The 23,660-nt window shown below is 46.3% G+C and overlaps 1 protein-coding gene across 1 annotated transcript in view; it reads left to right on the top strand.

Annotated features, from left to right (window-relative positions):
• VWF (von Willebrand factor) overlaps window positions 1-23,660 on the top strand; it is a 235,651-nt gene that overhangs the window by 10,924 nt on the left and 201,067 nt on the right. Inside the window, exons 6-9 of the mRNA XM_030215570.1 lie at window positions 4,176-4,300; window positions 13,345-13,561; window positions 13,982-14,104; window positions 18,425-18,536. Of these exons, the coding sequence (XP_030071430.1) occupies window positions 4,176-4,300; window positions 13,345-13,561; window positions 13,982-14,104; window positions 18,425-18,536 (577 nt within the window). The remainder of the gene's footprint in view (window positions 1-4,175; window positions 4,301-13,344; window positions 13,562-13,981; window positions 14,105-18,424; window positions 18,537-23,660) is intronic.

The raw sequence follows: 23,660 nt of genomic DNA, 5'->3' as shown, positions 1-23,660 counted from the left end.
TGATATCATGTTACCACATCACTTACAACCTTCTATCAGTCTTGCGTGGCATTCTCAATCAATTGGAGCTGGTGCAAACCAGGGGCGTAGCCAGACTTCAGCGGAAGGGGGGTCCAGAGCCCGATGTGAGGGGGCACATTTTAGCCCCCCCAGTGCCGTGACACTCCTGCCATTGCTGACCCACCGCCGCTGCCGCCACCACCACCACCACCACCACCACCACCAACAACAACTTTGACCCCCCCCCGCCAATGACCCTCTCGACCCCCCTCTCCCACTGCCAACCCTCTCCTGCCATCGCTGTCGCCTACCTTTGCTGGCAGGGGGACCCCAACCTCCGCCAGCCGAGGTCCTCTTCTGCCTGTATTCTGTTTCTGAGTCTGACGTCGTGCAAGACGTCAGACTCAGAAACAGAACGAAGGAAGAAGAGGACCTCGGCTGGCGGAGGTTGGAGTCCCCCGCCAGCAAAGGTAGCAGACGGCGTCGGCGGGTTGGCGGCAGGAGGGGGGGTCGAGAGGGTCATTGGCAGGGGGTCCAGGGCCAAATTTACGGGGGCCCAGGTCCCCATGGCCCCACGTAGCTACGCCCCTGGTGCAAACTCTTTGGAGCCAGACCAGTGTAGAGTGCATTACAGTAATCCAGTCTTGATATTATCTTGGTGTGAACCACTGTGACAAAACTTGCCTTCTCAATGTATGGATAGAGGCAGTGTAGTTGTTAGAAATGATAGAAGCTGCTCTTGCAGGTTGCTTGGATTTCAAGGATCAATGTAAATACAGTGGTGTACCAAGGGGGGGGGGGGGGGGTCCGCCCCGGGTGCACGCCGCTGGTGGGTGGTGCTGCGGCGCGCGCCTGTCGCCCTGTCTCCGAGTTTGTATGTGTTCACTGCTCCCTCTCTGCCCCGGAACAGGTTACTTGCGAACTCGGAGTCGACAGGGCGACAGGCGCGCGCCGTGGCACCCTCCCCCAGCGGCATGCACCCAGGGAGGGGTGTCATTTAGCCGTGGGGGGGGGGGGGGCGCATCGGCGATCCACCCCGGGTGTCAGCCAGCGTCGGAACGCCACTGTGTAAATGTTGAGGCTTGGTGTGTCCCAAGAGTTATTTGGACGAATCAGGTTTTAACTGATATAAATTTAGTATTTTTTTACATTGTGATTTTCTCAGAATGCCTTGGACCTGTACCGTTACTCACTTAATCACCCTCCCTATAAGTCCTCAGCTTAGATCCTCTAGATCCAGCTTTAACCAACCCCCTGTTGTCTGGTGCTGATGTTGGAAACCTGGTACCACTGTGCTGTGGCAAGATACTAAAATGATCTTTGCCTGTCTCTACTGTCCTAGAAAAGAAAACTCAAAATTAGTTTGATAAAACTTGTACCCATTAGGCTCTGGTGGATTTTAAATCTGGCAAAACAAGTTCTGAAAAGTCTAGCATCACGATTCTGTGTTGTGGCCACAAATTCGTATCGTAACAGGAACCACGGATTAGGCCTCCAAGGGGAAAGGTTTAGGGACTTCCTTGAGAGACGTTAAATGGCTTCGGTTTCAAGAAGAGTTTGCTGATTTGAATGAATAAACATTTTCAACTTTTTTTGAATAAATATGGTTTCCCCCTCTAAAATGTTCTCTATTTTCATGGTATTTGGACCTGTTTCGCCCTGGGTGTAGTACATCTTTAAACAAACCCAGAGTAAATGACAGCAGATATAGATCAAAATGGCCCATTCTCCCCAGGAGTGACGTGCTGATTTTGGGTACAAATTCCTATATGGAACTCAACACCAGATCCCCTTCCTCATATCCCTCACTTAACCCCTTAGTATCATTGTCTTTTAGGTTTTCAACGGTATCTTTATACAGGTTGCGTTCTCAATGCTTTCTCGTACATCCACTCATAGGCAGTGAAACATCTTTCTGGTTGGGGGGGGGGGGGTGAAGAAATCAATATCCAGCTCCTCCTCCGGGCTTTCTAGCTGCTGCTGTGCTGGACAAAATATTGATGGGGACATGGCCCTTGTGGCCCACCCCATTCTGCTGCTTACGGATCCACGGGTTTCAGGGTTGCCTTCTCAATGCTTTCTCATATACTTACTAGTTTTAGGGTGCTCATCCCTTGCAATTATGCACCCACTTTCTACATATAAATGCATCCTAAATGCTATTCTATAAGTGTGTGTGTGTGTGTGTAAAAATGCAATTGCATGTAACAGCAAGGGGGCGTAGATGTGGGTGGAGCCTGGGCTGGGTTTCCAGTTACCCATAGAACTTACAGAATTGCTAAGTTTTGTCTGCTTGAGCTGCATTTAAATGCCTGTAGTTACACCAGGTCTATAGCTGGGGCGATTGTGGGCACCTAATGTTGGGTGCACCAATCTCAGGTTATGCTAGTATTCTACAATGATATGTGGGCGCCCAGGTGTTGTTATCGAATTTGCTCCTCTCATGTTTTATTGGAGTACCTGACTGTCGTAGTTTTGCCCCTTAGCGTCTGGGGATCAGTCAGCCGTCGCCATAGAACAAGCCATACAGCTTGCGAGTCTTCTGAGCTGACAAACAAACTCCATTAATGGCTGCATGCTCAGAGCCTCCTCTTTGACAGCTGGCTGGCAGTTCATACCCTCCTCCACCTCCTAAGAAGCCAGGGAAGGCAGCCACACCTAAGCTTGCTAAAGAGTATGGGCAGTGAGTCTAGAGCAATGGGCGTTAGCTTAGCTGAGGTCTGCTTGTGCTGCAGGGCACATTGGCAAGCAACTGTTCTCCATTTCGGTAGACTGCAAAGGTTTCTACTTTTTTCCCATGTGATGCCAATGTAGGTCACAAGTACTTGGCAGAAACCCAATTAGTAGCAACATTCCATGCTACCAATCCTGGGGCAAGCAGTGACTTCCCCCATGTCCATCACCATACCAGAGTATGGACTTTTCCTGCAGGAACTTGTCCAAACCTTTTTTAAAATCCAGATACGCTAACCGCTGTTACCACATCTTCCAGCAAAGAGTTCCAGAGCTTAACTATTTTTTGAGAGAAAAAAAATATTTCCTCCTATTTGTTTTAAAAGTATTTCCATGTAATTTCATTGAGTGTCCTCTGGTCTTTGTACTTTTTGAAAGAGTGAAAAATTGATTTACTTCTACTCGTTCTACACCACTCGGGATTTTATAGACCTCAATCATATCCCTCCTCTTTAGCTTTTTTCCTTGTATGAGAGGAGTTCCATCCCCTTTATCATTTTGGTCACTCTTCTTTGAACCTTTTTCTAATTCCACTATATCTTTTTTGAGATTCGGCGATACTCAAGGTGAGGTCGAACCAGAAGATTTCAGCCTATTTTCTACAATGACACCTAGATCTTTTTCTTGAGTGTGGACTCCTAAGATGGACCCTAGTATCCAGTGGCAGTCCTACCATTAGGCCAACTGAGGTGGGGGCCTCAGGTGGCACTCTCCAGGATCGGCATTCTCCACTTCCGTCCTCAACCATATTCCCCACGTTTACCGCCTGCACCAGCCTCTTCTCCCTACTCTGGCCTGCCTCTTGACGTAACTTCCTGTTTCCTCAGAGGCGGGATGCAGTACAGCGAAGAGGCCGGTGCCAGCAGCGCCGGGATAGGGCAGCCTATGGGAATTGCTGCCGCCGTTTTGAAAAGGAAAAAAAAAAAAAAAGGTAAATGTGGGGAAGAGGGTTGAGGAGGGAAGGGGAGAGATGCTAGACCAGGCGCAAGTGGGGGCGGGGGGTGGCATCTCATTCCTGCCTTGCGCGGCAGATTGCCTTGGGCCGACCCTACTAGCAGCAGGTAACCATGATTCAGATTTATTCTTCCCAATGTGCATTACTTTTCATTTGTCCACATTAAGTTTCATCTGCAATTTGGATGCCCAGCCTTCTACTTTCCTAAGGTCTTCCTGCAATTTTTGTTTACAATCCGCATGCATTTTGACAACCTTGGATAGTTTTGTGTCATCTGCAAATTTAAGCACCTCACTCGTCATTCTGATTTTCGGATCATGTATAAATATGTTAAATAGCTCTGGTCCAAGAACGGTATTTTTTTTTTTAGATAATCTGCTCATTTGCCTGTAAAGTTTCATATTTTACTGCTGTAATCTGGAAGTCAAGATTGAGTTTATTAGAGCAGACTGTAGAATGCCCACATCATCTTTCTCTTCTCTTGCAGGTATTCCAGTTCTAAACAGCTATGATTTTGCTAATTCTTGGGCTTTACATGGAGGAGATGAGAAATGTAGGAGAGTGTCACCTCCTAGCAACACCTGTAACATCTCATCGGAGATTGCAGACAAGGTAGGAGGCGAAAAGATCAGATTTCTTCGGTGCCTTCCAAAACCTGAGCTCAGTACAGCAGTGGCGTAGCTACATGGGGCCTGGGGGGGGGGGGGCTGGGCCCCTGCAGATTTGGCCCTGGACCCCTCTGCCGACGACCCTCTCGACCCCCCTCCTGCCGCCAACCCTCCCCCCGCTGTCGCCGTGGGCTACCTTTGCTGGCGGGGGACCCTAATCCTTGCCAGCCGAGGAGGTCTTCTTCTTCCTCCGAAGAGGACATGCAGGACGTCAGAAACAGAATGAAGTCTTCGGAGGAAGAAGAGGACCTCCTCGGCTGGCGGGGATTGGGGTTCCCTGCCAGCAAAGGTAGCCCACGGTGATAGCTGGGGAGGGTTGGCGGCGGGAGGGGGGGGTCGAGAGGGTCATCGGCAGGGGTCGTCAAAGTTGGCGGTGGCGGGGGGGGGGGGGGGGTCAGTAATGGTGGGGGGGGTCGGCGGCGCCAGGGGGGTGCTAAAATGTTCCCCCTCACCTCAGGCTCTGGTCCCCCCTCCCGCCGAAGTCTGGCTACACCCCTGCAATACAGGTTAAACTTTTCAGGGACATGAGTTATTTCTCTGTCCAAATGTGTTCCCAGACTAATTGTACCTGTGGCAATGGAGGGTGACCACAAAGAGTGATTCAGAGGAAGGGGCAGGATTTGAACCCCAGTTTCCTGGGTTTACCTCTCAATTTTTTTAACTGCTCAGCTATTCCTCCATGGAACTACTAGCTTCCCTTTTCTGATCACCCAGCCAGGGTTGCCAGGTGGAACATTTTTTTCCCACCCAATCCAGCCTAAAAACAGCCCAAAACCCGCCCAAACTCAAACCCCGCCCCTGACACCCCCACCCCCGCCGTCACCGGCCCCGCTGTCACCGGCCCCGCCTCCCCCGTCACCGACCCTGCCTCCCCCGTCACCGGCCCCGCCCAAAACGTCACTAACCCCGCCCAAAACGTCACTAACCCCGCCCCTCGCGGCCGAAAAAACCGCCTGAAAAACCGCGGAAAAGAAGAAAAAGAAGCCCAAAAAACCGCGACCCTCCGCGGGCAAAAATTTCCCGCGGCGGGTCGCGGAAAACCGCCCAATTGGGCGGGAAAACCGCCCACCTGGCAACACTGCACCCAGCCCGGCACCACCGTATTTAAAAAATGGCAGCCGAGACTCCCTGCGGAAGTCTCGCTAGACTGTCGAGACCCGCGAGACTACTGTGGGAAGTCTCGACCTCCATTTTGAAAATATGGCATCGCTGGCAGGCGGGGGAATAGCGGCAGCGCATTGGGCAGGAAAGAACATGTCCCCCCCCCCCCCCCTGCAGAGGCCACCAGACCACCAGGACTCCTCAGGTAGGACTGGGGAAGTGGGGGCATCGGCTGTGGCAGCAGGGGCGGCCAGGGGAGCGTTGGGCAGTGGCCAGGCAGGGGGCCCAGACCATCCTCAGTCCACCCCTGTGAAGAAGCCAGAACTCAAGGATAGGAATCAATCTTAAAACGTTTGGCGTTCCTTTGTACATAGAACATAGAGATCAGACCTGAGATGTCCAGGTTGGGATGTGCTCAGTTCTGGTGGTGTTTCGGGAAAGGATTTGCCGATGCAGAACCTTTTCTGAAATATCGGCAGGATATTTGCCGGCACATGCAGTGGGAGCTGTCATGTACTTTCCATTACCCAATATACTTCTGTTACACTAATATTAACTCTCCTCTCATTTCCACTTCCTACTATATACTGTAAGCCACATTGAGCCTGCAAAGAGGTGGGATAATGTGGGATACAAATGCAATAAATAAATGTTACAAATACACATGTGGAAAAAAAATCAACGGAGGAAATGCAGCAAATTACATGTGACAGTGCTGACACTTGCATGTAAATTGATATTTCATTATTTACACATGTACATGCCAGCGATTCCATATGTATGTCAGCCATTTTGCAAACCTGCACATGCGACTGCTGCTAATTTGACACAGAGGACACAATTCTCATTTAGTTTAATTTGGAGGAGGGAATAAGACCCAGGGGATTAAGAAGAATACTTCCTTTAATCTATCCTGTTTAGGGCTAACCAAATGGAGCACTTTTTAAAAAACCCACATGTGCCAGGGAGCAGCTGCAAATCCCCAACTGGAAATATTAGGGCATCTTTAATGCTCCACTCAGACATAATATATCTCGTAAAATAGAAAAAATATGTAAACGAAAAATGGGTGTTTCCCAAATCCCAGCCTCTCTTATAACTGAGTTCAGTTATTCTCTGTTAATATGGAAAATTCGCAGATGTCTGCAGGTAGAGTGGTTTCTACTGTGTAATACACACAGAAGCAGAAATCAGACCCTTAATGCACCATGAGGACTGGGAAAGAGCAGAGGAGTAGCCTAGTGGTTAGTGCAGTGATCCTGGGGAACTGAGTTCAATTCCCACTGCAGCTCCTTGTGACTCTGGGAAGTCACTTAACCCTCCATTGCCCCAGGTACAAATAAGTACCTGAATATATGTAAACTGCTTTGAATGTAGTTGCAAAAACCTCAGAAAGGCAATATATCAAGTCCCATTTCCCTTCCCTTCCATCATTGCAACAGGTCACTCATTATGCATGGAACTAATGAACTTTAAGTTGCATGTGGAGTGAATTCTCTGACCCTAATATTGGGATTAATTTCTATTCTATGAAGACTAAAGATTGGAATACACAATGTTATTAACAGAAGCCTTCGGGAGTGCCTAGCAAAACCCTCCTAACTTTCTCTTCTATAAATGATTCCCATTGTATGCCAGCTGTGGCCTGGTGGAATGCAGCAGCCTTTTCTTTCCCTCAGTTCCACTGGCCCCATGGGATCAGCTGGCCTGGCACAAGACAATAGCACTCATTTAAATTCTTTTTTTTTTTTTTTTTCTGTTCTGAAGAAATCAGCAGCTCTTCCAGGCTTTCCATCACCCACATACTGTAAGTGCACTGTGACCTGAATGCTGGGTCTGTTTTGTGTGGCCTGGGATGCCTCAAAGGCATTGAAAATCCAGCAGGATCTGCCTGCATGTCCGGGCATCCCAGACAGGAAATTTGCATTCTTTTTACTGCAGCGCTGTTTCCTCTCATATGTATATCTCAGAGAGACTGAGCAGGGTGGGGTGATCTCTGCTACCCCAAAAGTGACAGCCACAGCTGAAAAAGTGAAACTTCAACTGAAAAATTCTAAGTTAGTGTCCAATATTCAAAAACATTGAGCTCCTAAATTTGTGCCCTATTTTCTGCAAAATGTAGGCGCCTAAGTAGTAAATTTTCAAACACCAACACATATTCAATCACTGACCTGCTAAGTTTAGTGGCCAAATAGACCTGCCTAAATAGCCATCCTGTCTTTGGCTGCCATAAGCGTAACTGGCCAGTACTGAATGTTCACTTAGACCCCCCCAGATATTCAGGGCCAGATGCACTAAACTTAACGAGCCATTAACGAGCAAGTAGATTACCCTGGCATGCACTAAAGGCTTCTCCGAGCCATTTTCCGATGACGGTAGCAGCTAACGAAAATGGAATGCAGATGAGCAAATTGTGTAGAAACCCTATTGTAATGAGATGCACTACCGTTTTTCGATTGCCTTAACGTTGGAAAATCTAACAAGAGGTCTGTACCTCTCGTTGGGGCTGTGCGGGATTGAAAACTTCAATAAATGTAACAAAAAAAAATGAGGGGGGGGGGGGGGAATGTCCAAGTGCTCGTCAGGGACGTCCTTTATGGATGTCCTTCACCTGAAACAACGCCCAAGTGCTCGTCAGGGACGTCCTTTATGGACGTCCTTCACCTGAAACAACGCCCAAGTGCTCGTCAGGGACGTCCTTTATGAACGTCCTTCACCTGAAACAACGCCCAAGTGCTCGTCAGGGACGTCCTTTATGGACGTTCTTCACTCAAAAAAAAAAAACGCAACAAAACCCACCCTTAAACTTTAGAGGTCCGTTTCAAAAAGATGTCCTTTTTGGATGTCCTTCCCACGCAATAATAAAAACTTCCTTTTTGGACATCCTTCACTCAGCTGAGAGACCCGGAAGTCTCTGAGCCAATCACAATGCGTTTAGCTCAGCTAAATGCGCTGTGATTGGCTCAGAGACTTCCGGGTCTCTCAGCTGAGTGAAGGACGTCCAAAAAGGAAGTTTTTATTATTGTGGTTGTCCAAAAAGGATGTCTTTTTGGATGGACGTCTTCAACTGCACTCTCCTTGGATCGAGCTGCATCGGAGCCTTCCTGCAGCAGGCCGTGGAGGGGGTGAGCGGCACGGCGTCTTCCTTTTGGGTGGCACAGGGAGGCATATTTGGCATGCGCAGAGCAGCCAGCATAACGCTTGGCTGCTCTGCGCATGCTCGACCGGCCGACTGGCTGACTGTTTAGTGATCTCTTGTTTGTCCTGTTTGTCTGTCCTAATTACATTGTAAGCTCTGTCGAGCAGGTACTGTCTCTTCATGTTCAAGTGTACAGCGCTGCGTACGTCTAGTAGCGCTATAGAAATGATAAGTAGTAGTAGTAGTCTTTGGGATTCCGGAATCTTGCTAATCTTTGGGATTCCGGAATCTTTGCTAGTCTTTGGGATTCTAGAATCTTGCTGCTCTTTGGGATTCCGGAATCTTTGCTACTCTTTGGGATTCTAGAATCTTGCTACTCTTTGTCCTTATCCCTTATTTGTCCTGTTTGTCTGTCCTAATTACATTGTAAGCTCTGTCGAGCAGGGACTGTCTCTTCATGTTCAAGTGTACAGCGCTGCGTACGTCTAGTAGCGCTAGAGAAATGATAAGTAGTAGTAGTAGTGATGGAATAGAGAATGCAAGTGAGCTACAACAAGCAGCTCATTTGCATTCCCTTTCCTTGATGCATTCCCGTTGCTTACCAATTCGATTGTTTTAGTGCATCTTGGCCTCAATGCTGGTCACCAGAAACACCCGTCATTGAATATCTGAGGTCAGCACCGATCAAAGCACTTATATGCAGGGGCAGCCCGAACATTAGGCCATCTGAGGCAGGGGCCTCAGGTGGCACACTTTAGGAGTGGCATCTTGGGGGGGGGGGGGTTGCGGCATTTTACCTGATCGAGGTGACTTTCCAAGTCCGGCAGTGACAGCGATTCCCATACGCTGCCCTGCCGCTTGGCACCCGCCTCTTCCCTTTACTGCGGCTGGCTGAAGTAACTCCCTGTTTCGCTCAGGTTGCTGCAGTAAAGGGAAGAGGTGGGTGCTGGCGGCGGCAGGGCAGGGTATGGGAATCGCTGTCACTGCCGGACTTGGAAAGTCGCTGTGACCAGATAAAACACTGGGGGGGGGGGGGGGGCGGCATTTCGGACGGCATCTTGCCTTGGGAGCTTCGACAGAAACTCCAGTAATTCGGAACATGAGGACAGTGCCGGCCAGACTTTTACAGTCTTTGTCCTGCAAACGACAAGCCGGATTTGGATAGGCTGGAGTGGGCTTCTTTGACAGCAAGTTCGGTATTTGGAACATAAGGACAGAGCTGGGCAGAGTTTTAACATTTGTGTCCCAGAAACACCAAAGAAAGACCACGATCAAGTATATAATATCACATTTATCGTTGATTTAAATCTTGAATTGATAATGAATGTGACTGCTGGGCAGGCTGGATGGACCGTTCAGGTCTTTATCTGCCCGTCGCTTACTATGTTACCCTGCACAGCAGGAAGCACTGAGGGTGGTACAGGTAGGGTAGACCCTAACCAAAATACTTCAAGTCAACAGAGCAAAATTGTTGTTCATTCTGCTTATTAAAAGTTGAAGATAAGAAAATAATTTGCTTCTTTTTAATGTCCTTGTGTTGTGGTCATTTTGAGGAGGGGGGGGACTGCTCAGCCTTGCAGAAGTTAAAGGAGCAGACACTGGTGCACAGATAATAAAGTTGGGAAGAATGGAGGTAGGAGGTGGGAGATGTTGGGGGGGGGGGGGGGGGGAGAGAAGGTGAACTGTTCCTATCTGGGACAAAGTGATGGAAATTCTGGCTCCATAAATGAATTTGGAATGGAAGCCCTGGAAGAGATGCTGTGGGATCAGGGAGAAGAAAAGTCCATTGAGTGGAGGAAGCACATGGGGCTTCTGAAGTGTGTCGGTCCTGTGAGGTTCCCCCCCCCCCCCAGGTTTTAGATTTGTTTATGAAAGCAGCACAGCCATTTTCTCTCTCCCTTCCTTCCTGGCAGCGCTGCAAATCGGGGGGAGCCAGACATGGCTAAGACGAAGGAATTGTTTCCTGAACCTTCATGTTATGACAAAAATGTTCCGGGTATTCAGATTCCAGGGGAAGTCTAAAAGCTATCACAGCTCAGCTGAACTGCAAAATGCTGCTCTTTTTTTGCACACACAGTCCATTTTCGTTATTCACGCATTTGGCGTTCACAATTTCGCTTTTCCGCGGAGGTGCAAATAGAGGTAGCAATTCGCCATTTGTGGTACTGTGTTTGTATATTCGTGGACATGCACCTTTCAAAACGGCCTTTTTGCTTTCACATTCATGTCCCCATCTATATATCTGTACTTGGCCCTTCAGCTATATGGTAACCAATATTGTAGAAAAGCTTTAGTATTTCTTAATTTTTTTATTTTTGTTACATTTGTACCCCACGCTTTCCCACTCATGGCAGGCTCAATGCGGCTTACATGGAGCAATGGATGGTCAGGGCCGCTGAGAGGGGGGGACAAAAGTTCCCGGGCCCGGGCCTCCGGGGGGGGGGGGGGCCTGGTGCCGCTGCAGTCCGGCCCGCCCTCCGTAGCTCCCGGAACTAACCTGAAACACCTTCACGTTCGCATCGCAGCAAGCAGCAGCAGCAGGGCAGGCCACTCCTTCCTTCCGTGTCCCGCCCTCGCCTGATGTAATGTCCGCGAGGGCGGGGCACGGAAGGAAGGAGAGGTCTGCCCTGCTGCTGCTGCTGTGATGCGAACGTGAAGGCGCTTCAGGTTAGTTCGGAGGACCCGGCAGCGGGTGGAGGGGGGGCCCGGCGACTTCGGGTGGGGAGGGGCGTGATGCGACCTCGGGTGGAGGGGGGGGCCCGGCGACTTCGGGTGGGGGGCAGGGGGCGTGACGCGACCTCGGGTGGGGGGGCCCGGGGGCGGTCTTGTCCTGGGCCCGGCCCCGGCTCTCGGCGGCCCTGTGGAGGGTTAAGTGACTTGCCCAGAGTCACAAGGAGCTGCCTGTACCTGAAGTGGGAATCAAACTCAGTTCCTCAGTTCCCCAGGACCAAAGTCCACCACCCTAACCACTAGGCCACTCCTCCACTGTTGCTACTATTTGAGATTCCATGTAGAAGTCGGCCCTTGCAGATCACCAATATGGTCGCGCAGGCTTCTGCTTCTGTGAGTCTGACGTCCTGCACGTATGTGCAGGACGTCAGACTCACAGAAACAGAAGCCTGTGCAGCCTTCTACATGGAATGTTGCTAGTGGAATAGCAACATTCCATGTAGAATCTCCAATAGTATCTATTTTATTTTTGTTACATTTGTACCCTGCGCTTTCCCACTCATGGCAGGCTCAATGCGGCTTACATGGGGCAATGGAGGGTTAAGTGACTTGCCCAGCGTCACAAGGAGCTGCCTGTGCCTGAAGTGGGAATTGAACTCAGTTCCTCAGTTCCCCAGGACCAAAGTCCACCACTCTAACCACTAGGCCACTCCTCCACTCATAACAATGTTTTTTGAATGTCATAATTGTGTGTTTATTAGATATTCCATCACGATTATGCTGCATCATATTATGTCTCTGTTCTTTAAATCTCAGTGCTGTTACATGTGTATATTTTTCACCCTGTTTCATGGAAGTCTTATTATTAGGTTTCAATTTGCTATTTTCAATTTTCCTCTTTCATTGTATTTATGTTTATACTTGTACATTTTACTATTATGCTGTTAACAAAATTGTAAGTGTGCTGTTAAACTGTACCCACTGTACACCGCCTTGGGTGGATCTCTTCATAAAGGAAGTTAATAAATCCCAATAAATAAATGTTTTTGGCTGAATGTTTCTCAGGCTTTTGTTATGTGTTGTTCCATGCATGAACCAAACCCTGTATTTCCTATAGAGATATGTATTCACTTTTTGTGGTTTTGAGGAATAAAATGGTACAACTGGAACCTAACCCTTATTTCCCATAAGAACGGTTTTTCAGTATTCGTGAATTTGTGGTCCACAAAGATTTTGGGGAACCAAATCATTGTGAATACCAAGCAGTGGTGTAGCTATGTGGGGCCAGGGGGCCCCCGTAGATTTGGCCCTGAACCCCCCCCCCTGCCGACGACCCCCTCGATCCCCCCTCCCGCCGCCAACCCACCAGCAAAGGTAGGCGACGGCGGGTTGGCGGCGAGAGGGGGGGTCGAGAGGGTCGTCGGCAGGGGGGTGCAAAGTTGGTGCGGGGGGGGGGGGGTCGGCAATGGTGGGGGGGGGGGTCGGCAGCGCCAGGGGGGGTTAAAATGTGCCCCCTCACCTCGGGCTCTGGACCTCCCTCCCGTTGAAGTCTGAGTATGCCCCTGATACCAAGAACGGACTGAAGTCAGAAACCCACGCTTATTAAAGGTGACACCAGAACAATAACAACTAGCAATCTCCATGGGAAGACTGGAGAATGCTTTCTGATAATTTGAAGATGAAGAGTATTTTTTTTTAAGATTGGATAATTCAAATATTATTTTGTGTTGGTTTTTATTTTGTTTGTAATTGCTTTTTAATATGTATATTTTTTTGGCTTGAATTGTAAAATAATGTTTCTTTGTTGGATATTTCTTTTGCATTTTTATTACTAATATTTTCTGGTTTCTTGGTGAAAGTGATAAATAAAATATGAAATATATATTACAAGTCACCTAGAACTGTGGATTGTGCAGATTATAACTCTTTAAAATAAAATTTGAAACAATGATTGTTATTCATTCTTTGTGCAGTGTTCCAAACAGCTCAATTCAGATTCCCAAGTCACTGATGTACACTGTGATAGATAGACCTTGTAGCATATTTAGGTGAATTTCTTCTTTATTTTTTTTGACCAGGACATCATGGACAGGTGCCAACTACTGAGATCCTCTTCAGCCTTTCTGAAATGTCATCCTCAAGTGGACCCTACGCCCTTCATTACCCTCTGTGAGGATGACATGTGCAAATGTGCCCAGGAGAGGACCTGCTACTGCCAGGTTTTGCTAGAGTATGCGAGAACATGTGCTCAGCATGGAGTCGTCGTAAGCGGCTGGTCAACTGAGAGCATGTGCAGTAAGTTTCCAGATCAGCATTCTTTGATCAGAACCAGAAGAGGAGGAGGAGCTGCAGTTGATTGGTTAAAATTCAGGAACCATGATTCAGCAGAATGTCTGATTTTGGAGTTCAGGTTTTGTTCTGACCTTGGGAGTCACCTTGAAACTTTACTCACCTAATGGCTATTCGTCTTTGCTCTGGAGCCAATCCAGTAAGCCCGGATGGTAGCTGAGAGTGCATTTAGGAAGCAAAGTCAGTTTGCAAGTATATTTGACTGAAAGATTGTGTGGAAATGAAAATTGCAATTAGCCGTCTGAATAGTCCTGTTGTGAGGGTGTGAAGACCAGCAGAAATCAGAGGAGTGATGAGATGAGAGACACTGATGCTTTTTCTCTCTTTGTAGACTTTGATTAATACTGTTTTTTGTTGTTGCTTCAGAGTCTCAATGCCCGGCTAGCATGGAGTATAAAGAGTGTGTGTCCCCTTGCACCGAAACCTGCCAGAGCCTGAAAATCAATGAGGTCTGTGAAGAGCAATGCGTTGATGGCTGCAGCTGTCCTGGTAATTTATTTATCGTGCTTAATAATTACAGAAAAAAGGCAGCACCCCTCTCTTCTTCCCCAGGCTGGTCAGTTGTCACACTGCTGAAATCCAATAGGATTTCTCATTTTCGTGCACTTAACCTTGGCACCAATAGTAAGAGACAAAGGACAGTTTATGGTGTTGAATGACCCATTTTTTTGCTCAGAGAATGACCTGCAGTATTGGACTGTGAGCAGGTCTTTGTTAACGTGCAATGGAGTTCGTATTGCAAGGTCTTTGCTTCTTTTTCATGCTTCTCCTCCCAATATGACATTTCTAAACTGAGATGTCCTTGTGTTATTTGTTACAGGGTCTGGGGTATTTTGTATTTATTCTTTCTTTCTGAGATATTTCTGGTTTCCCTTTGCACTTTCCATCTCTTTCCTTCCTCCCTTCTTCCCAAATCCCATCCCAGGTGCTTTCTGATGCTGTTAGAAAACCACACGAGTCATCAAGGACACAGAGAGTAAAGTTAGTGGAGAGGAGGCCCAGCAGTTTTTGAACTGTGGCCTGAGTTCAGGGACCTCAGGATTCAAATTCCGCTTGTCCCACTGCTGCTTCTTGTGGCATTGTGCAAGTCACCCCTCTACTGTTTCAGGTACAGCCTGGTTCCTACCCCTGTGGGGCAGCGCTTTACAAAACCAGATCACTGTACCAGTGACTTCTTAGTAAGAATCCTGAAAGGTAACTTTAAAACAATACAGGAACGTAAGACCTTTGAAGTCAGAATGATTGAATATTTTGACACCCAGCAGACAGGACTTAACAAAGATCTGGGTTTTCTAGCCCATTATAAACCATAAAGTTGTATTGCTCTGTTCATCACCCTCCTCTCACCTATCCACCCCCATCCTGTTAGACTATCTCTGAAATGCTTTGATGTTCCCATGCATACCTCCTACCCACCCCCAACCTGTTAGACTGTCAATGAAATGCTTGGATGTTTCACTTATATATACTGTCATCTACTACATTTGCTTATTTCCGATCTGACGAAGAAGGGCAACCTTCGAAAGCTAATCAAGAAATGTATTAAGTTATGTCCAATAAAAAAGGTATCATCTTATTTTCTTTTCCATGTTTTATTTTGTTTGATTTCTTTTTTTTTTTTTTAAATGTTTTTATTAATAAGAGTAACAGACTTCCATCTTACAACCATTTTTCCGCTCAAAGGCACACTGCCAGCGTAGAGCGTACATCAACTAGATTTCCAAGTACCTTACCAAAACTATACATAACATTTTTTTAGGTACAAATTTACAATGCCATTTCCTAACATATGTTCATAAAGGAAGCCGTTAAGTCATAAGCCCTCTGGGTCAGTGAAAGTGTAGTGGGCGCCCTGGGAAACCTTCAGCCTTATGCCCCCCTCAATAATTTTTAAGGCTTGGAGCCTGCAGCCCCCTAGGAATTTGATATTTAAATTCAACAATCATGGCCATCATATAAACATCCTCTAGAACCGCAGGATAAAGTATTTGCTGATGGTTCTTTGAGTGTTCACTGTATTCTTTCCCGCCTTCCTTTTCTCTCTCCTTGCCATTCTCTTTCATCAGTCACTCTCTCATGTATATCTATCTATAAAGGTGTGTGTGTGTCTGCCTCTTTTTTCCTCTCTTTTGCTTTAATGGCAGCTGCTCTTTGATGCCCCCCACCCCCCAAAGCTGCGGCCCCTAGGTGCCTGCCTAGACTTGCCTAATGGTTGGGATGGCCCCAAATATGCTTAAAAATATCAAACAGCAAGGTGGAGGAATAAGGACCACTACGTACACAACCAGTAAACAAATGTATTGTACAGTTTGGGGATCTTGCCAGGTACTTGTGACCTGGATTGGCCACTATTGGAAACAGGATGCTGGGCTTGATAGACCTTCGGTCTGTCCCAGCATGGCAACACTTGTGTACTTGGAATTCTGAATGGAATCTTGGTACTCTTTGGGGTTCTACATGGAATCTTGTTACTCTTATAGGATTCCAGAATCTTGCTGTTCTTTGGGGTCTACGTGGAATGTTGCTAGTCTTTGGAGCTCTACACGGAATCTTGTTACTCTTCGGGATTCTAGAATCTTGCTATTCTTTGCAGTTCTGCGTGGAATGTTGCTACTCTTTGGGTTTCTGCCAGGTACTTGTAACCTGGATTGGACACTGCTGGAAACAGGATGCTGGGCTTGATGGACCTTCAGTTTGTCCCAGTATGGCAATACTTATGTACTTAAAGGAGTAATGTGGTCAACAGGACACTTCCGAAACACTCAAGGGAGCCTAACATTAAGAAATAAACAGAATGTAACTACTACCACCTCCCTTGAGTGTTTTGAAAGCGTTCTGTTTGACTGGCCAAATGTACTTCACTTTGAGGTTGGGTTTGGAAAGGCAAATATTTATATCTAAAAATAAAATCCAGTAATGCTTATATTTGTGACATCATAAATATTTTAGATTAGGGGCATCACAAATGTTCATGCACATTGTCTATCTCAGAATACTTTTCTTTTCCTTAAGACTCTTGAAATGGCCCCAGACATGAAAAATCCCAAGTTTTCACTGTGCCAGGCATGTTTCAATCCCACAAGCAAGAACCACAACTCCAATACAAAAAACAAATGAATTCCATGTCAGCAAAGTCGTCCATCTTCAGAGTTGTTGTTTTTTTTAACTGTCAAAGGATGTGATTAAACACTCAACTTTGTTGGATTTGATGCTGTTATGTGAAATTATGTCAAGAAGTTTAAATGCTGAAAAACAGAAGTAAGCGTTTTGATTGGGGGGGGGGGGGGGGGGTGACACACCTGCCTCCCTCCCCTAGATTTAAAAAAAAACACCCTGGTGCCTAGTGGCCCCTTTCTCACCAGACTTAAAAAAAACCGAAACACTGTCCCTAGCTTCTAATGGTACGCCCTATCCCAGACCCCTATAACTTGAGAAAGGCAGGATCCTGCCTCAATGCTGCCATCTTTCAAAATGGTGGCACTTGACCCCCCCCCCCCCCATCCCCCTTGCAGTTCATCCTGAGATGCAGCAAGCAGGGTCAGTCTGCTAAATAAGGGAATTTTACCCTTATTTGGTTGTCTCTGCCCAAACTACCAAATAAGGAAACAAATCTTTAGTAAAGACATTTACAGTATTTTTAAAATTCATGTCATGCATCAATGTTCCTGTTGGGATGTGGTAGCTGCTCCGAGTTAACGTGGGAACACTTACTGTCTCCTGTTTAGAAGGTACTAAGTGCTCCCATATTAATTCCACATCAGCCAGTGAGCATACGGTAAGCGTCAGGGCGCCGAGAGACTGGGCCGCCCCTCCACCCGCCCCCTCCGTCCACCACCGGGCTGTGCCCCCTGAATTCAAATCACAGTGCCTCACCTCGCTCTGTGTGAAAGTGCAGCAGCGGCAGTCTGCAGATCACCTCCCTTTGGGCCTTCCCTCCCTGTGTCCTGCCCTCGCGGAAGTTACGTCAGATGAGGACGGGACACAGGGAGGGAAGGCCCGAAGGGAGGTGATCTGCAGACTGCTGCTGCTGCGCTTTCACAAGGAGCGAGGTGGTGAGGCGCTGTGTTTGAATAGAGGGGGCCTGGCCCGGTGGCGGACAGTCGACGGAGCTGAGGGCGGGCGGGTGGGACTGCAGTGCCGGGCCCCCCTTGGAGGCCCGGGCCCATGGAATTTTTTCCCCCCTGCCCCACCTCTCGGCAGCCCTGGTAAGCGTAACATACTAGCTGACTAACACGTCCGTGCCCACTCTCTGTCCTTGCCAGAATTCAGTCATGCACATTTTAGTGTGCAGAAACAATGAAGCTATCGCAAACGCCTTAATGTGGTCATGCATTAGCTTGTGTTCACGTGTTAGCCATAGTAAAAGGACCCCAAAGTTCAGAAAGCAAAAATGCTCTTCTAATTTTATCTGGTTATTCGGATAGCAGTTTCAATATCACCACTATCCAGATGGTAGCACTGGTACCACTGAACCTGGGTATTCAGTGCTGGCTGTTATCCATGTACTGGCTCTCAATGCTTGGATTTTATTCAGCGGAGGCAGCTGGCATTTGAAAAAATAAAATAAAACAAAACAAAAACAAAGAAACTGTCCATCATGGCTGAGTATTGACCTGTAAATAATTTTCTGCTAATGTCTGAAACTACAGAAGTAAGAAAAAACCAGCCAGATTACTTAGCTGGAAGAGTAGGTAATCAATTCTGTTTCCTGAAATCTCCCTGAATTAACGGCAAGTTCTATTACAGATGTGTGTGAATCCTCCCAGTTGGTGTTACTAATGCTTTGTCCATGTTGTTCCGTTTCTTTAGAGGGTAAAGTTCTTGATGGTGACCGCTGTGTAGATGCTTCCGAGTGCTCTTGCATCCATGCTGGCAAGCACTACCGCCCAGGTTCTTCTGTCTCACGGGACTGTAACACATGGTAAGTGTGAGCCTGAGAAACCCTGCCCCACCAATAATCCAAAATCTTTCTAAGGCTCATGATCTCGACGCACTTTGAAATGTTAGAGGCATTTTCAGCCAGTATTTGGAAAGAGCAGTAAGGCACCTTGCTTATACTACTACTACTTAACATTTCTAGAGCGCTACTAGGGTTACGCAGCACTGTACAGTTTAACAAAAAGGACAGTCCCTGCTCAAAGGAGCTTACAATCTAACGGGCGAAATGTCAAGTTGGGGCAGTCTAGATTTCCTGAATAGTGGTATGGTGGTTGCGACATTGAAGAGGTGGGCATTGAGCAAGGATTTGAAGATGGACAGGGAGGGGGCCTGGCGTATGGGCTCAGGGAGTTTATTCCAGGCATGGGGTGAGGCGAGGCAGAAAGGGCGGAGCCTGGAGTTGGCGGTGGTGGAGAAGGGTACGGAAAGGAGGGATTTGTCTTGAGAGCGGAGGTTACGGGTAGGAACGTAAGGGGAGATGAGGGTAGAGAGGTAAGGAGGGGCTGCAGATCGAGTGCATTTGTAGGTTAATAGGAGAAGCTTGAACTGTATGTGGTACCTGATCGGAAGCCAGTGACGTGACTTAAGGAGAGGGGTGATATGAGTGTATCGGTCCAGGCTTATCTGAGGGCAGGGTAAGAGAAGGTTCCATAGGATTGTGAAAGAGAGTTTCTCCTTGATTATTTTTGTATTGTATCAACAGAGGTTCTGAATGAGGGCCACACTAAGGGTCCTGTTGAGGTGGGGGCCAATGAGGCCTCCCCAAGGTTTATTAAGGAAGGCGGCTTCTCCAGAGTGTCATAGGAGCAGTGGTATGAGAGTGATACAGAGCAGTGGCAGAGCATTACTTTCAGTCCATTGGATGTCACTTCCGAGCAGAGTTTAGTAGCTTAAAACAATTTGATATACCACTCTACTTGCGAACAAGTCGGATTGGTTACACAATAAGTAAAATCAGATAGAAAAGAACGACATTAATACAAGTAAAGTCATTCATTCCAAGAACCATCAGCTGCCAAACAGACAATCAAGTCTTATCCTCTACAGGTTCTCTGCCCAAGGGAAAACCAACTCCACCACCCATAAATTTTCCTAAAAATTGGATTTGAACTTGGTTTTAAATAATTGATAAGATTGTTCTTCATGAATGTCCAACAGTAGCTGGAATCACGAGGCACAGAGGCAGAGATAATATGCTCTCATTGTTACAGGCCCAATGTGGTTTGCGAGCCATAGTTTACCCACCATTGATCTATAATTGTATTTATTTATTCCAGGTCATATACCATGCAAGGCTTGCGCATAGGCAGCTAGATGGTTCACAAAGTTAAAATTAAGACAGTGTAAGAGGAGGAAGAAGAATTAAAATAGTAAAGGGGAAAGGTTGTCATTTAGTCATAGGCGAGGAAGGATTCAGAAAAAAGATGGCTCTTAAGATGTTTTTTAAAGGCTGCAACTGTGGTCTGATTTCTAATACAGAGGGGAAGGTCATTCCATAATTTGGGGCCCAGATATCTAAAAAACAGAGTTTTATGAGATGTTGAGGTGTAGAAAGGAAGGCGAAGGAATAGTCAAAAAGTTCTGATCAACTGAGCGGAGGCAGCTTAGGAAAGTATAAGGGTTAAAGAGATTGTGGCGATAAGAGGGGGCTGCAGGTTGACCAGACTTATAAACCAGGAGAAGATTTTGTATTTGACCCGTGCAGTGACAGGAAGTAAGTGCTCTGAGCGGAGGAGAGGAGTGATGTGATCAAACTGATGGACATTGTGACGTAATTTGACTGCAGTAGAGTGCATCAGTTGTAAGCACTTGAAGGAATAATGAGGAATACCAGCATAAAGAGAGTTGCAATAGTCTAGGTGCCCTGATTACTAAGATGCACTAACATTTTTAGCACGTGCTAAAAGTTATCACATGCTAACCGTGTCGACACCCATAGGAATATTATTGGCATCTACACAGTGTCCACTAAACCTTAGCATGTGCTACAAACACTAGTGTACCGCTAGTGTGGCTTAGTAAACAGGGCCCTAGGAGGTGCATAATTGAACAGGGCGCACAAGGTTTCCTGGGGCCGTCCTCGCAGGACGGCTCCGTGAAGGAGCAGAGAAACCCGTATCATCGAAACAAGATGGGCGTCCATCTTTCGTTTCAATAATACGGTTGGGGACGCCCAAATCTCAACATTTAGGTTGACCTTTCCTCTGTTTAACATCCATTTTTGCATATGTAGATACCTCGTATTTGATTGACAATTAATTCAGAACCAGTTTTATCCAATCCAATCCAATGTAATCCTATTTTATTTCTTGAGATTCTGCCATTCAAATAAATATCGTAGTGGTTTAGAATAAAAGATTAAATACATAAGTAACATCAATTCCATTACATAAAATGAATCCTTGCATTCTTCAAAACAGAACCAGTGGGTCAGATGCCCAAAGCCTTATGTTCCTCAATGGTTCTTCTAAACTGGGAAGTCCAGGTCCTCTGACTTGCCCTGAGATTTAGGTTTGCAGTAAGAACAATATATTGCTGTTTTTAACATGAAAATTAGAAAACCCCTCCCATGCCCATAACCTCACCCTAAAAGTTACCTTAGAGAGTAGCTGTGATAAAACTCAGTGTACTAGTGACCAAGGCAACAACAGCTTATAAACATTGACACTGGCTGGTTACACACAGGCCACAAATTGTGGGCGTAGAGACATTTGTTCTGAGACACAACCATGTTCAGTGTCTGACAATGAGCCAAGTGTACAAGATGTGTTGTTTGGGGGTAGGGGAGAGTGAGAGCCAAGTTCTAATCCTGCCTCTACAATAGTAAGCAATCTTTTGATCATGTGATCTGGTATCTTTAGCCCAGTCAATAAAGGACCTTCGGTCTCTATAAGGTTCCATATTATTTAGTTCCCACAGATTAGAAAAAGCTGCATCCAAACTCTCGATAATTACCTGTCCATGTAATAAGTCATATTCCAACAAGAAGCTATGTTTAAGGAGAATAGATGGGCATTTTTCAGAATCGTTCCCTCTGCTGTATGGTATCCAGGATCTCAAATTCTCTGCTAAGTTTGTTCAGGGCTTAGGGTTTTATAAACAGGAGTGAGCAATATTACTCCAGCCTTAATGGAATCCAGGGTCTGACCTCTGAAGAGTGAACTCATATTTAGCTGGACAATTTATTTGCCGATTCTCTGTTAAAAAAAAGAAAAACCAACAACCTGGGTGTACTTGGACTGGCTTGAATTCATTTTATTTGCTGATTAGAGCTCTTCGAAGTGCTAGCGTATACTGTAAATCTTTCTAATGCCTGGAATGTGTGAACCTCAGAATATTGAAGATTGAAAACCTACCTGTTCACCCAAGCTTTTTAAATTATTTGTTATTTATCGAAATTTCAAATAATTTCACAAGTGAACTTGCTACAGAAACATGAGCTAAATAATACAACCAAAAAAGAATCTATAAACAGATATAATTTTAAAAGAAATTACTTTCAAAGCTCCATTACACCACTAAATATAATCTGGGGGTAGGAGCGAAAGCTAGAGGGAGTGATAAAGGAAAGAAATTTTAGGCAAAGGGAATTGACTACAAGAGGATCTTCAATTGCATTGGGAGTTGAAACAACTGGTTAAGCAATTTCTTAGAATCCTCCCCCCCCCCCCCAAAAAAAAAAAAAAAAATCTCAACAGTTCAAGAGCATAAAAAATATAACAATTCCCTAAGTAATTAACTAAACACTTGCAGGGATAGTGAAGGAGAAAAGAGGCACTGACTCTCATAGCGGGAAACAATTTATGACGTTCCTAGGCTGGTCTTGCAAAGTCAGAATATATCCAAATTTTCTGTCCATGAAACTAAACCTGAGAGTTCTGAAAAAACAAAGGCATGATAGAACTGGTATCTTGTTCAAACACAAAGAAATCTATCAGCGTCCATCTCCCCTGTACTAGCTCTTCAGAAGATTCTAGAAAGGCAGCCAGGTTCATATCGTTTATTTAGAGATTTGCTATCCCGCCTATCAAAAGGGTTTAGGGGCCCTTTTACTAAGCCGCGTAAGTGTCCACATGCGCCCAACATGCGCCAAAATGGAGTTACCGCATGGCTACCACGTTGCTCTTGTGGTAATTTCATTTTTGCCGCGCATCCAATACGCGCGGCTCAAAAATAATTTTTTTTTCTGCCGCACATATTGGACGTGCACCAAGTGGCATTTGGCGTGCGTAGGTCATTACCGCCCAGTTACCACGTGAAGTTTTACCGCTAGGTCAATGGCTGGCGGTAAGGTGTCAGACCGAAAATGGACGCGCGGCAATTTTAATTTCGGCAAAAATTTTTAAAAGGCTTTTTAACAGGCGCGCTGAAAAATGATTCTGCGCACGCCCTAAACCTGCGCCTACACTACCGCAGACCATTTTTCAGTGCACCTTAGTAAAAGGACCCCTAAGTGACTTGCCCACAGTTACAAGGAGCTGAAGTGGAAATTGAACCTGGTTCTCCCTGTTTTTAGGCTGATGCACTAACCACTAGGCTACTCCACCTCCTCATCCAAACTTTTAGCATTGGTCCTAATACTCAGGATTCTCGCTAGGAGCCTGGATTGATCTCCTTTCTTCTTTTATCCAGCCTATCATGCCTGCCAGACAGATAGTTTCTCTGTAGGACCTTTATTTCTATTCCTGAATTTCCTTAACTGTTCTATCTCGCATTGGCCTTCCTTTCAATTTTTCTTCTACTTGGGATTATATAAACCTCTGATGGTTCTCACCGAAAAGTGGTATATTAAACTTGATTAAATGTAAACATAGACCGTAGCTATTGACATTTTTATGGTTTTTGGTATTTTATGAATTTTGGCTTATTTTCTAACCGACTAACCATAAGTCATTTTGTTGGATACCTAGTGATGTCGTCATAGATATTTATGATGTCTGTTTTCTCCAGGGCTTTTTTTTTGAGGGGGTACTTGGGGGTACTGAGTACCGGCACCTTTTCCATTGTCTGCTACAATTGGCCCATGGACCCCAAGTTTTAATGAAAAAGCTCAGGCTCTACACACCTTGTCCTGCCTTGTCATAGTTTCTGTGACTGGTTGCAGGGT

The sequence above is a fragment of the Microcaecilia unicolor genome, chromosome 9 (assembly GCF_901765095.1).
Source record: "Microcaecilia unicolor chromosome 9, aMicUni1.1, whole genome shotgun sequence".
Taxonomy (NCBI): Eukaryota; Metazoa; Chordata; class Amphibia; order Gymnophiona; family Siphonopidae; genus Microcaecilia; species Microcaecilia unicolor.
Note: the sequence above shows the minus strand (reverse complement) of the source record. Positions and strands in the feature narration are given on the sequence as shown.